At 47.8% G+C, this 14,693-nt stretch overlaps 1 protein-coding gene across 1 annotated transcript; it reads left to right on the top strand.

Moving 5' to 3' along the window:
• Window positions 1–797: 797 nt before the first annotated feature.
• EIF2B2 (eukaryotic translation initiation factor 2B, subunit 2 beta, 39kDa) lies at window positions 798–6,851 on the top strand. Its single transcript, XM_004681685.2, has 8 exons — window positions 798–1,029; window positions 1,145–1,265; window positions 1,413–1,561; window positions 2,445–2,608; window positions 3,178–3,273; window positions 3,895–4,032; window positions 5,042–5,108; window positions 6,310–6,851. The coding sequence occupies exons 1-8, from the start codon at window positions 864–866 to the stop codon at window positions 6,465–6,467; spliced, it is 1,059 nt and encodes a 352-aa protein (XP_004681742.1). The 5' UTR covers window positions 798–863; the 3' UTR covers window positions 6,468–6,851.
• Window positions 6,852–14,693: the final 7,842 nt, after the last annotated feature.

Below are 14,693 nucleotides of genomic sequence, written 5' to 3'. Positions count from 1 at the left end.
GAATTTAATTATGAACACAACCCTTCAGGTTTAAACTTGGTGGGTCTGTTCCTTAATTTGTAAAATGAGGACAAGAGAACTTATCTCCAAGTGGCATTTGACCAAAAAAAATTCACATGCTAAGCACCCGGCATCTAACAAGATTTAACTAAGTGTTAACTCTTGGTATTGCATTATACTTCCCAGACTCCGTAGTTTGCCCAAAGGAAAGGACATTATTCTCGCTCACATAGCGCCCACCTCAAATCTTCTCGTTAATGGGCTTTCAGCCTAACTCCAATTTATATTAGAGCTACTAGGCGCTGGAAGTACAAAGGGAAAAGATATGGCCCCTGCCCTCAAAGAACTGAATCTGACAGAGACACAGATGCGAAAAGAACTCGTACGACGCAACAGGGCAGCTTTATAATGGGGCGTCTATCCAAAGGCCAGTGGGTGCTGGGCGCACTCGGCGTCTGTGTCACAAGACTAGGCGGTCAGCGGAGCAGGGGACCGGGTAGGAGGGCGGCAACTTCTGCAGTTTTGCCTCAGGCCGTGGCTCAGAGACAGGCTGTCTCCATAGCAACGGGGCGCTACCCTCTGGAGGCCTCACGGCTGTTCAGCTTCTAATTTGACTGGAAAGCCGCTTCCGCCTCTCCGGCCTCGTCGGCGTGGGGGCCGGACGCAGTAACTCAACCACTATCGTTCTGCGGCTCTGATTGGGTCAGGACATAGAGGGGGCGGGAACAGGCGGCGAGGGGCGCGGTCTTCGCCTCCGAAACTGACGTTTTTCTCAGAGAGCGGAAGCCGACCCCGCCCGCTCCGGAAGTGTAACCCACACGAGTGGTGCAGGTGTGAGTTGTGTCTGCCCGGCGTCTCCTTTCATGATGCCAGGAGCTGCCGTCAAGGGCTCGGAGTTGTCCGAGAGGATCGAGAGTTTTGTGGAGGCCCTGAAAAGGGGCGGCGGGCGCCGCAGCTCCGAGGACATGGCTCGGGAGACCTTGGGGCTGCTGTGCCGCATCATCAGGGACCACCGGTGGATCAACGCGGGTGAGGCAGGCCTTAGCCCGTCGCGCCCCTGGCCACTTCCCGCCCCGATCCCCGCGGAGAGTTGCGCAGGCTTACCTGTGGCTGGTCCTGCTCACCCTCTCTCTTTGGCCCTCAGAGGAGCTGATGGAGCTGATTCGCAGAGAGGGCCGGAGGATGACGGCCGCGCAGCCCTCTGAGACCACGGTGGGCAACATGGTGCGGAGAGTGCTCAGGATCATCCGGGAGGAATACGGCAGGTCAGGCCCATGCCCTGGGCCGGACCCAGTGGTACTCGTTGCAGGAGCCTTTAGCCCTGCTCATAGCCTTCATTGGATGTGAGCAGCTTCTGGTACTTAAATGTCACGCCTTCTTCTCACCTACCTCTTTGGTTCTTGCCTCCGTAGGCTCCACGGACGCAGCGACGAGAGTGATCAACAGGAATCTCTGCACAGACTCTTAACATCCGGAGACCCCAGCGAGGATTTCAGCATCCACTATGCACAACTGCAGTCCAACATCATCGAGGCAATTAATGAGCTGCTGGTGGAACTGGGTAAGAGCTCTGTTCGCCAGGTGGATAGGACAGTCGCAGGCAGATGAGGGAATAAAAGTTGTTGTTAGCAGAGTTGGGAGATAACCATTCTTCTGGTTCTCAGAAGTTAGACGTCCTCGGTCTTGATTAGAAAGGAGTTGGAGTGGGTGGCAGGACTAAGACACCCTCTTTCCACATTGCCTTACAGATCAGCCTTTTATAGGCCTACTGCAGCAGAAACTCTATGGATAGAGCTTCCTCTTGTTAAAATTTTAACGATTTTAGATCTTGTTAAGATGAGTCTCCAAAACCACAGTTGATAGACCCGACTTCAGTACTTGTTCTCTTGAATTTTGCACACACACACCTCCACCCGCCATGGAGGTGATTCAGGAGACCTGCAGATACTCAGCACAGTCAGAACCCCAGCGGTGGAGGAAACTGAACCTGTCTTTACCCCCTAGACTCTGCTTGCAGATACTTCCCATTTTTCTAGTTTGCCCTCTCTTTTTTAGGTGGAGGGGTTGTGGCCACATTTTGGAGGAGGTGCTCTTTTGGGGGGAACCTTTGTTTAGCCCACTCAGAACGTTTTCAGAAGTTCTGTTGCACCTGTTGCTTGCATTCACTGTCTTCAAAATCAACTGTAAGGAGCTAGTGTAGAGGTGGGCAAGGGGCTACCTCATGAGTAGGAGTTACTCTGGGAAAGAGGGAGGGCTGAGAACTTGGGAGATAGAAGGTCCCAGAGGAGCAGAGCTTTTAAGAAAATGTGGCATTTTATGGCTTTAGATCATTAACCCTGTGTCAACAGTCTCTGCTGGCTGGGCAGTCTGTGAAGGACACAACCCCTTTCTGTGTGTCTATAGCACCATGGTTTGGTATTTTCCTTGCAAACCTGTTTTTGCAGAAGGGACTACGGAGAACATTGCCGCCCAGGCTCTGGAGCACATCCACTCCAATGAGGTGATCATGACCATTGGCTTCTCCCGCACAGTGGAGGCCTTCCTCAAAGAGGCTGCCCGCAAGAGGAAATTCCACGTCATTGTGGCAGAGTGTGCACCTTTCTGCCAGGTAGGGGGGCTATGAACTTGCTAAGAAAAATGAAAAGTAAGGATGGATAGATTGGGTTCATGTCAACTTTGAATTGAAAGGGTAAATCTTCAAGTTGTTCATCCTGTGAACATTCTTACTACACTGGCTTAAGAAAGTTGGTGAACTACTGGGTCTAAGAAAAGGTAAATACTCTTTCAGGAGTCAAAGTAGGGCAAATTACCTAGAGGGCGACTGATGTTTGGTCTTTGCTCATGAATTCCGAGGTAAATAATAGGTGTCCGAAAAGGAAATATGGATGTAAAGATGCAGGATGTTGTTAAAAATAATGAGCCAGGAGCTGTCTTGTCAGCCCTGTCCGATTATGCAACAAGTAGTAGTTCGAGTTCTGTGGCTGTGCTGGCGCAGCTGTGGAGGGTTACGTGTTGACTAGCTTCCCTGCTGGCTACCGGGACCACCGACCACAGGCAGGAAAATGAGTTGCTTGTTGAAATGGTGTGTTGGGCACGGGTATTCCCCAGATCCGGCTACATTTGAGAGCTCTTTCTCTGTCTCATTCTCCCTGCATCAGCCCCCCCTTCCTGTTGCAGGGTCATGAAATGGCAGTGAATTTGTCCAAAGCAGGCATTGAGACAACTGTCATGACGGATGCTGCCATTTTTGCTGTTATGTCAAGAGTCAACAAGGTGAGTGTATTTGGTGTTTCACTGAATTCCTGAAGAATATGTTTCCAAAATACTCGTTCCCCCTTCCCCGTTCCCCTGCCACCAGCACCAGTCTCCCACCTAATAAAATCCATGAAGAAAGAAAAAGTCCTGTACATATTTGGGCCTTTTTAATATATTGATAGAATTTCTTTTTCCATTCTGTATCATTTTTCATTTGGAGTAGCTTGTTTTGTGTGTGCTGAAAGCATTGAAAACAATGAAGTGGGACTGAGCTAAGTGAATTAGCTGCTGGGGTGTGGCCAAGGACTCCCTGTTTATGTCTGGAGAGCTTGAAAGTGGCCAGTAGTGAATGAGAAAGACTCCTCGCCGCTCAGGTGTGGTACATAGATTTCCAGAAACGACGGGGCTGGGAGCAGTAGCCATTGCAGCTTCCTAACCTGTACTATATTAATTCTTTCCTTGAGAACCCACTTTATGCTCAACTTGCAGTCCTGAATCTCTAGTCCCTTTCCCTCTACTGGTGTGTGACCCCTCAGAATGTTAAGACTGAGGCATGAACAGTCAGCCTGCTTGGCCCAGTGGCTCATTTAAGACTATCCCCAGGGTAGCTCACTTGTTCTTTCCTGTTCTTTCCCTCAGGTGATCATTGGCACAAAGACCATTCTGGCCAACGGTGCCCTGAGAGCTGTGACAGGAACTCACACTCTAGCCCTGGCAGCAAAACACCATTCTACTCCACTCATCGTCTGTGCCCCAATGTTCAAGCTCTCCCCCCAGGTATGTCTGGCTCCTAGTAGTCCACAGAGAAGACAGCCAAAGTGTAGACATGTTGGCTGGAACTTTACACCTGTAGCCTACTCGCACTGGAGGTTCTCCTCATCCTTCCTCACTCAATGGATTCATCCCAGTGGAGGCTGGAAAAAGCCGCAGAAGTCTTGATCCAAGAAAAACAATGGATAGTTATAACCTCTCAGTTGTAGTTAAACAAAATTAGAAGGGCATGATGATGTTGTTGCTTTACGTGGCCACAACTCCTATTGCCGGACCATTTCTAAAGTGCCAGGCAAGCTGAAGCTAGGAATGTAGAATTGCTGTTCTGTGTCCTAGCTCTAGAGAGTGTCCTTTGTAGACTGAGCAATAGCAGCTACTAAGTGAAGAGCCTCTCTACCAGTGACAGGAACTATTCCCTCTGGAAATACTGACCTCGTCATGGGGTGCGCTCCTTTTTCCCAGTTGAGGTGAAATTCACATAACACAACCATTTAAAAATGGACAGCCCAGAAGCATTCTCTACAGCCACAACATTATGCAACCACCACTCTCGTTTCCAAACATTGTCATCATCCCAGAAAAACAGTTTGTACCCACTAAGTAATTGGTCCCTGGTCTCCTTCTCCCCACCTCCTGGTGATCTCTAATTGGCTTTCTGTCTTTATGAGTTTGCCTGTTTGACTTTTTCATATAAAAAGAATAAAATATGTGCCCTTTTGTTTTTGGCTGTTGCTGCCTATTCCGTTTTTAGGGTTCATGTTGTGGTTTTCAAGGTTCACGGTTTCAAGGGTCACAGTGCTGTCTTCCCGTTGCTGGCTAAACAACATTCCATCCTCTACGTGAAGCACAGTTTGCTTCTCTTGTCAGCGAGGGACAGTGGGATGTTTCTACCTGTTGACTGAACAACAGCGCTATAAGCCCTTGATAACAAGTTTCTATATGGACGTGGTTTTTTATTTCTTTTGGGTATTGGAGCTACAAGTGTGATTGCTAGATCCTTACTTTACTTTTCCAGTTCCCCAATGAAGAGGACTCATTTCACAAGTTTGTGGCTCCAGAGGAAGTCCTGCCTTTCACAGAAGGTAGGTGTGTGTGTGCGGTAGAAGCACGTGTGCACATGTGCATAGATGGTTATTTTTAATTTCCGGTAATTAGTGGGATTAAACATCTCGTGGGGACTCGACTGTTCTCTTTAGCAGCTTAGAGTGCCTGGGGGCCCGATTGAGTTCATGTTCAATGTTCTGAGGCTGCTGCCCTTGAGCTGAGCGGCTGTGGCTGTAGTGGGATCACCTCATGGGCTGGGCGTGACTTAGCCTGCTGCTGGAGACACACGCGGCCCCCTGGGGAAATGGACTTGTTTTCACTTGCTGGACGGAGTTGTATTGGCGACACAGCTATGAAAGCAGGCACGGACTGCTCAGACTTGTGAGATTCGCCAGTAGCCTGGACACCTGTGTTGGGGGGTCCTGTTCTCTGGCTTCTGAAGGCAGCTGCTTTCAGGGAGCCTGCAGCCTCAGCACCAGCTGCCATGGCGTTAAGGCCCCCTGGGAGCAAAACATAGTACTTAGGGTGCACATTCTTTCTGGGCATTGAATAACTCCATCCATTTATTCAAACATTTATTCTTTCAAGAAATATTTACACCCTTTGAGCACTCACTATATAGCCAGCACCGTTCTAGGCACAGGAGGTGTAACAAGGAACAGCATAGCCCTGCCCCCTGCCCCCAGAGCTTATGTTCTGTTGCAGAAGACAGACAAGAAAATGTTAGGTCGTGGGGCTGTTTCATAAAGAAAGTAGATGAAGCTGATATGGAAAATGGCCAGGAGGCTGTCGGAGATGAGGGAGAGGTTTTTGTGAAAGCACGTTTCAGGTGAGTCCTGAGTGAACGGAGTCTGCCTGGTGAAGATCCAGAGTCCCCAACTGTGGTGTGTGGTGGAAAGGGCCTGTGCAGGATATTCGCGCTGCAGCTGGGAGAGCTGCCCGCTGACTGGAGCAGGGAGCCAGGGACAGCGCTGCAAATGAGCGCTGGTGTCACGGGCAGGCGCCAGGTTTTGTGGGTTGCAACCCCAAGCTTGAATTTTCCTGTAAGGGTCGGGGAAAGGCACCTAAGACTTTAGGAGGGACGATGGTGAGGTGAAATTACCTCTTCTGGTTTGCATTTTGCTGCGGCTTCCCTTTGCTGGCATAGCGCGTCCACCTGCGTGAGTCCAGGGTCTGTGTGCTACTTAACTGCTGGCGTGGGAGCCTCAGCTTTATCTTCACCTGTGTGATTCCTTTCAGGGGACATTCTGGAGAAGGTCAGCGTCCACTGCCCTGTGTTTGACTACGTCCCCCCAGAGCTCATTACCCTGTTTATCTCCAACATTGGTGGGAACGCGCCTTCCTACATCTACCGCCTGATGAGTGAGCTCTACCACCCTGATGACCACGTCCTGTGACACCCTTGTCCTGAGCAGAAGCCGTGCCTTCAGGCGCAGCATGGAGAGATTTCAGAGCTCCTGCTGAGACGCGTCCTTGGAACTGGGAGTGAACTGGAGTTAAAAAAACGTGGTACTGTTCCTTGCCTTTGCAGTCAGCCTGCAACAAGGATGCATTGCCAGGTCTGTTTCTTCTCTTTCCGTCTTAACAGAGCAGCAGAGCTTGACCTATGGATTTGGAAACCTCTTAGTGACCTGGGGCATCTGCTGCGGGAACTTAAACTTTCTGCTTCAGTCATGTGTTAAACATAATACTGAATACCTTGTTGGATACAGGTTTTTGCTCTGAAATGGCCACCGTACTTTTCCCTTGGCTGTGCCAATAAAAGCTGCTTGGAGGTTCCAGAGTTGGTTTATTTATTGTTCTGCTCTGATTGAATTGCCTGAAACAGCAGCAGCAGAAACCTTTCTGTGCTTTCATGGAGGGCTGTAATTAGAGCTAACAGTCTAAAACAGAGAAATGCAAATGAAATTATTTGGAGTTTTCTTTATAATTCACTGGAAATGGTTCCAGACAACTTGTTAGTAATCCAAGACAATGGTTCTAAAACCTCTTTCATCATTAGAATCCTCAGGGAGCTGAAAATTCTCAGTTTTGGGTTCCATCCCAGGCTGCGTCTCGTCTCTGGGTGGGTGGCACCTGGGAATCTGTGCAGACCCCAGACAAGGACACTTTCTGCGCTGACAGGTCTTTAAACGGGTACAACGTTTTCTGGGGCAATTTGGGGCTTGCACTTGTGGAATTATTTGTATAAGCACACAAATACATATTCAAGAATATTCATTGGAGCAGCTATAGTGCCACAGCCTAAGTGTCCAGAAACGGGAGAAAAGATCAGTAAGTGTGACAGGCCGTGCAGTGCAAGAGCCAGTGCAGCAGACGTTCCCAAAGGGTGGCTGGACGGCAGGTCTGGACAGAAGACATTGTGGTTTCTTCACCCAGGGTTTGATGAATTAGCTTACCAGTATTTAAAAATCTGGAGATTGTGCATTAAAAAAATTCAGATTTGTTTTTCCTGAAAGCGCACAAGGTTTGCTGATCGAACACACACGTTCTTAAGTGGTAGCAGTTGGCTGGAGTCCAGTAGCTTCTGACTCCATCAGATGCAAAACCTCCAGTTTTCTACAATTCCTCATTTATGTTACTGCCTGACCCTAGTAGACATTTGAGTTGTGACCCTGGTGTTAGAAGAACAGGATAGATTCATAAGAAAGTTCGTTTTTTAGTAGTAGCAGCCTAGAAAAAAACAAGTTGCAGAGCAATACCATGTGACCCTCCTCTCAAAACAAGATGTACTTGCATAGGGTAAAAATCTGGAAGAATGCTGGCAAGTGATTGTGCAAGGAACATCGAATTTTTATTCAGTATGTTTCTATATATATAGTTTCCATTTTTTACTTTAATAATTACAATTTTTAACAATTACAATAATTACAAAGAGTGCTGGCAATCTAGGTGACCTGCTGTGTTTGGGGACTACTGATCCAAAGCAGAGGCACCGGGGTGCTTTCCACAAAGGCTAGCTGGCCTTTTAGGGCAGTGAGGACAGGGTGGAGCAGAATGCACGTCAGATGTGGGTTATGAGGGAGGGCCTCCACTCTTTTCTACCTACTTGCCATAGATTGATCTATGCCGTAGGGCCCTTGTCTGCCCTGAGAGGAATAAACAAGGTTGAGGAGGGTCAGTCTAAAGGAGTGACCTGAAACCTTTATGACTCAGAAGAGCCTGACTCATCCAGGCCTCTGTCAGTTCTTTCTTAAAGCATCTACAAGACCCCACGCTTTCCCAGTGAAGTGGCTTGAAGCTACCAATTATGAGCAATTGTCTCCTCTGAAGGCACCAATTCTAACAGCAATTCACTTGGGTGCAATTGTGTGGTCTGGAGGGAGAGCACCAGTGAGTCAAGTTAAATATGTTGCTGGCTCCAAACGAGCTTTGTGATACTTGTACTTTGTGCATCCTAGTCTGAGTCTAAAATTAGCACCAGCATCCTTCCCAGCGTATCTGAGATGGACGAAGCATACAAGGGTGGAGGCTGTCCTCCATCAGCAGTGCCTCAAACAGAAAAACTACACAAGGGCACCCTTGGGATCTTGGGGCTTCGTCAATCCCACAGTTATTTGTATGCCTTGTTTTTGTATTTCCCTGTTTCCCTCTTCCTATTTGAAAGGGGAACCTGAACTGAACAGGGAGAAACTGGGGAGTGCCGTGCCCATATGATCAGCCTTTGTGCCTGCCTCTCCTGCCTTTGCAGCAGGACCTAGAAACACAAAACAAACTGTTGGCTCTTGATGAAAGTGATGAAAAGCGGATTCTGCCTTCCCAAATAAGCTAGGTCAACGAAGTTAGATAACTTACTCCACAGTTTGTAAAAGAACACTTTTTCCCACGGTTCATATCTTCCAATTTGGGCGGAGGGCAGGAAAGGCACAATCCTTGGAACTTGAATAAGGAACAGAATTCCTAATTTAGCCTCAGAAGAGAAGTCTCTGAAAAATACCCTACCAAAAAAAAAAAAAAAAAGTGAAAAGTGATACCTCGAAAAAGGAAAAGCCAGTACCCACAGGATCCGAAGTTTCACAATTTCAAAACCGTTTTCTGAGAGCAGTTTGTCCTGCTGTCCGGGTCGCTGAAGGCTGCCGTGACAAATCTGGTCGCTGAGCACATGACTCAGCCGTGTGCACAATGGCCCCCTCAGAGCCACCTCACCAGACAGGCCAGCTGGTGATGTGCTTGTCAAGGCCGCGTGCTATCCCCTGCCCTTGCAAAACCCCCACCGCGGACACGCACCTGGTTGATAGTTTCAAGTGTGGTCTGGGAGTGTGTTATATCTGACCTGCTTTGCTTTGGATTATTCTTTTCATTTGCCAAACAGCTGTTGTGGGATGTTGTGCAATGGCTAAGCAATTCTTGATAAAGAGCCTGGTCAGCCCTTACTAGAATTCTGTCTTCACAATGCTCGCCATGACAGGACAGCTTTTGAGCCTTAAGCGCACTCAAAATGGCGATTGATATTCTCATTAGAGACATCTTTTCAGGGATGTTTTTACTGGCATGTTATCTTGAGAGTTAAGACGTACTTAAATAAAGCACCTCAAATAAGAACCTTATCGAAGCAAATAAACTCAATGAGGTTCTTAAATCTGTTTCTGTGTAAAATTCTAGTTACGATGACAGAAGTGATGGATCTGTCAGTAACACTAGGCCCTACTAACAGCAGTTGCTGACTTAAACCACCTTTCCCCACCGTGGCCATCATCGGGTAGTCTTTCCCTTGTAAACAAGGGCAAGTTGTTTGGTCAGGCAGTTGTGAGGAGAATGAGGACAATACAGCCTCTCCAGACTGCCACCAAGTCATTTGTTGCCTGGACCCCGACATTCTAACATGCAAGACACTGCCCACACACATTTTGATCCAGTGACCTGGACTTTACCTGGTTTCTGGACATGACCAAGTGTTCTGTGACAGTTGGGCTTAGGGTAAAATGACCCAACGGTTTAAAAATCATCATGCCAGGAAGCACACGGCAGATTCACTATTGACCCTGGCAGATGGATAAAGGAGCATCCCAGAGCCCTCAGTGCATTTTTCAGGCTTTAATGCTCCTGGAGAACCAGGTAAACAGGCGTGCCAGGCCAGGAGGCTGGCATGCAAGGAGGTGGGCACAGGCCAGGAGGAGGGCGCTGTGGAGTGGGCAGCAACCAGGGCTTCCACACCCTCCCCCTCCAAAGGCTCTGCTCTTTCCCTGGGGCTCTCTGGAAGATTCCCACAGTCTCTCACCACAGCCATTTTCTGCTGTTGTCCGCTGAGTGGCACTGCCTTTCTATATCCTGGCCTGGCTCAGGTGAGCACTCTTGGGCCCACCCATGCTCCAGGTGTACACAATCAGGCACGCACGTCCCATGCTTACATTCCCAAGAGTCTTCTGCGTCAACAGGATCAAGGCCGCAGGTGGTAGCCAGAGGCCAGTGGTGTAAAAAGTCTGTTCAACTTAATTTACCACAGGACAACTTTTTTTGATGTCCCCCATGACCTCTGATGTAATAGAGAATGATAAGAGGAACATGAGGAAGGAGGGTTTTACTTGGTGCAGATTATCCAGATTTTTGGCTTCCTAGATTTCTTTCCTCCCTTTTGAGATGACCCTCACTGTCTTAGCAGTTTCAGGTGAGAAAGGGTGAAAACAGCCAGCCTATAAAATGGCCAACACACCAGTCAGTCCTTGTTAACCAGATTTTGGAGAGGGTCTTGATAGAAAGCAGCAACTACTTCACATGGAAAACAGGTAGGAGTTCTTTAAAAAAAAAAAAAAAAGATTTATGTACTGAACTGGTGTACAGGCTAGAGGTGTGGGGGTGAGAGGGTTCACCAGTGACAGAGTGGGGTGCAGAACAGGCAGATAGACGAAGTACACGGCTGAGGGGAGCAGCGGGCGGGTCAGGAGAGGTCTGCTGCACCAACTGGGTCAGCTCTCTGGCCGGGGATCGAGCTGCTGCAGTGACTGTGGTAGCTTCATAGTGCTGTGCTGTAACCCGTTGTGCTACCGGGGAGGGCCCAGGAGTCTGGTTCTTTGTGTGGGATCAGCTACCACTGATGGAGGCTCCACTGGCATGAGCTGAGCTCGGCTGCCACTGCTCCCCAGGAACTGATGTGCTGTATCTGTTCTCACTTGGCCTGGCCTCCTCAGCCCCCTGAGGCAGCTGCGACTTGGACTTGGTCTCCCTTCTGCTCTGCCAGGTTTGGTCCTTGGTTTCCACTAGGGGACCCAGGTCCCAGCTATTGTTCGCTTCTGACCTTTGGTTGCTCTGACCTCTGATGGCTGGAACCTGCAGGGTTGCAGATCCCCACTGGATTCGGGACTTTGCCTAGCTCCCTCCCAGCCTACCCTTGAAGCTGTGCATTAAGCTTTTCTGGTACTAACTCCTGTTGCCCTCTGTAGCCTTAACTCTGACCACAGAATCGTTAAATTCTCTTACCTCAATTAATAAAGACCGAGTGATCCCTAAACCTAGAGGAAGGTATTCTGCCATCAGTTTCTGGAAGGCAAAGATAGTTTTATACTTTGCAATAAGATTTTGATGAATATTGCTGTAAGGAAAATGAAGAAACTCAGACTCTCTTGCTTCCTGCCACTAGCCTCGGCAGCTTTACTTTCCTCCCAGGTTTCATTGTCCACCCAAGATAACGTTATTACAAAGTGTTCACAGCTGAGCATGGAGCACGCATATGTACATTGGGTTGTTGGAAAAGCCATGACATTTTTTTCCCCTGTGTTTCAAGCAAAAATGCATCTTGACTTTTCTGACACCCCAATAAGTATGGACGCCCTGGGCCAAGAAGTAGGAGACAGAAGCCAGAGCCCTTGGAGATCATGGAGGCTTGAAGGCTTGATTGCTGCCTGTCTCCCAGCTTCCCTGCCCCTGGTCTGCCTGTGTACCTGGCCTCGCTTCAGCACCAAAGACCTGTCAGCTCTACCTAAGGCACCAAGATCCTTTATCCGAATTGATAGTGAACCTGTCCAGTCTGGGATGGCTACATGACATTGCCCTTCAGAAAGGAATTCTTAAAAAGGGAGCTTTGTTTCCGATCTCAAATCTTAGTTGTTGTTTTTTTTTAAAAAAGATTTATTTATGCTGGGCCCTCCCTGGTGGTGCAGCGGGTTAAAGCACTGCACTGAGAAGCTAAGCCACTTCCGCATGAGTTCAATTCCCGCCTGCCCTGGAGGTGACCACATGGCGTGGCAGACCTCTCCTGACCCGCCCGCTGCTCCCCTCGGCAGTGTACTTCGTCGATCTGCCTGTCCTGCTCCCCACTCTGTCTCTGGTGGGGCCTCTTACTGCCCCTGAGCCTCTGGCCTGTACCCCAGTTCTGTATGCATAAATAAATCTTTTTCTTTTCAAAAGATTTATTTGTATATACAGAACTGGGGTACAGGCCAGAGGTGTGGAAATTGAGAGGATTCACCAGAGACAGAGTGGGGAGCAGAGCAGGTGGCTTGACTGAATTAGACTGCTGAGGGGAGCAGTGAGACAGGAGAGGTCTGTTGCACCATGTGGGTCAGCTCCCCGACCAGGATAAACTTGTGCTGCAGTGGCTATGGATAGCTTCATAGTGCTGAGGCTTAACCCTTTAAGCCACCAGAGAAGGCCTCAAATCTCAAGTTTTACCCTGGAGTTATGAAGCCTCCAACAGTCAGAATCTAATAAAGATGAACCAGGAAGTTTACCAACTGATAAATCCTTAGTGACTTAAAGAGGCCAGCATGGGGTAGTGACAGGAAGGAGTGTGTAATGTGAAGTCACAGGCCTAGCCCTCAGCATGCTGGTGGTGTCGCTGAGCCTCACTGTAAAGAGGGCACCGGCTTCTTGAGAGGACTTTGTGAGCATTAGAATAAAGTATACAAAGCATTTAATACATAGTAAGTTCTCCATAAATACCCTTTATTATTCGTGTTACTGGAGCCAGAAAACTTGGAGGACACTCCAAGTAGCAGCAGTGTGATCTTAGGCAAATCACATTTTCAACCTCGTTTCCCTCTTTGTAAAAGGGAGGATAATAAATACTACCTTAGCTCATGAGTTGCCAAATTCAAATAGAAAAGGTATGCAAAGGTATAGGTATTAACGAGTAATACTGTGTTAGAAAATTAAATGTTTTTGCTCTTAAGGCACCTGAGTTTAAAACAAGGATCCCTAACCGTCAATAAAATGTTAACATTTTTGGCTAATAGATTGGCTTTATGCTGATACATGCTACTGAGTTTATAAATTATTCAAATAGGATGATTATCTCACATTGCTTGAGTCAGACGAACCAGGAAGATTGGTTACACAATTTGTAGAGGCAAGAAAAACAGTGGTTTGAGTTTATAGCAAAACCTGAAGTTGTACCCTCTCACCCCTAATAAAAGAGACAGTGCAGCATTTTTTAATCCCACAAATTGGCCCAACCTAAAAAGATTTTCTTTAGAAGAGCTGGCCTCCACGCGGCCCCGACGATGAAGGCAGAGCCCCGCTGCCTACTGGCAGCAAGCGGAGGCCCTGACAGCTTTGCAAACCCCCTCCTTCCTCAGGCCATGGCTCTTAGTCTGTGAAGTTGTATATGTATTTAGAAGAATAAAGGCTGACTTTACACAGTGGCACCTATTCCTCCGAGTTCTGATTACACAATCCGCAATCTCCCCATGAAAACCAGGGAAGGCCTGAGCCTTCTGCAGCACCGCCAGTGAGCGCGGATTTCAGTGCCAATAGGTTCTCTTCAAGGCTGCTGGCAAACCAATTTTTCTTCCAGGAGCAAAATTTTTTTCCTGCATTAAAAAATGAGGGAAAAGTGCTCCATTGATAGAAAGGCCAATTTGAACAGTCTGGTCAGGAAATACAAATGGAAATTCCCATTGCAACATCCTCCTCATTGCACAGCATTCCCATTGCAACAGATGTAATCACAGTTGGTTTGTTGCTTTTTTAATTTTTTTACTTTTATAAGACGTTAGTCTCTGAAGTCTTGTTAACCAGAAATCAAATCACCTACAAAGGTGGGGGAAATACAGAGTAAGAGTGGCGTGACAAGCATTTGCAGAAAGATCAGCCCTGGTCCCAGATGAAATGTGCTGTTAAGACAGGCAAACAGTAATAAGACCCAGGCATAATTTGAACAGAACCAAAAGAATTCTTGTCTCTTGAAAAAATGTAGGAAAAAAATATCTGGTTAGGTTGAAAGAATAAATGCAGCATTTCAAAATGAAAATTGCTTTTACATAGAGATACTTTATAAAGTACAAAAAATATTTTTAAAAACCAAGCACAAAGCACTTCTACCTTTTCACTATCTTGGGATGTGAACAGCATCAGTCTCTGAAAGTTTTTCAAGAGGCAATAAAACCGCCAACCAGGAACAGGACTTTAAATTTCCCCTATTATGTCCATATTTTTAAAAATCAACAATTTTTAATGACTAAATACCACAACTAAAGGCCTGATGGAAGACTGCAGGGAATATTTTCTTTGTGCATGGAGAAACTCCTGAAGTCAGGTCACAAAAAGGGGAAGCAGGGGCAGGCGGGGTGTTGGGGCAACTGTGGGCCCTCCTGGAGGCAGGCTGACCGGGGGGCTTCCGCCTCTGGGGAGTCACAGACACGCAAATTCTGGATCAGGAAAAAACTGCAAAACAAACCTCAACCCCCCCC

This window comes from Condylura cristata, unplaced genomic scaffold (genome assembly GCF_000260355.1).
Source record: "Condylura cristata isolate star-nosed mole 26May11 unplaced genomic scaffold, ConCri1.0 scaffold00013, whole genome shotgun sequence".
NCBI lineage: Eukaryota > Metazoa > Chordata > Mammalia > Eulipotyphla > Talpidae > Condylura > Condylura cristata.
Note: the sequence above shows the minus strand (reverse complement) of the source record. Positions and strands in the feature narration are given on the sequence as shown.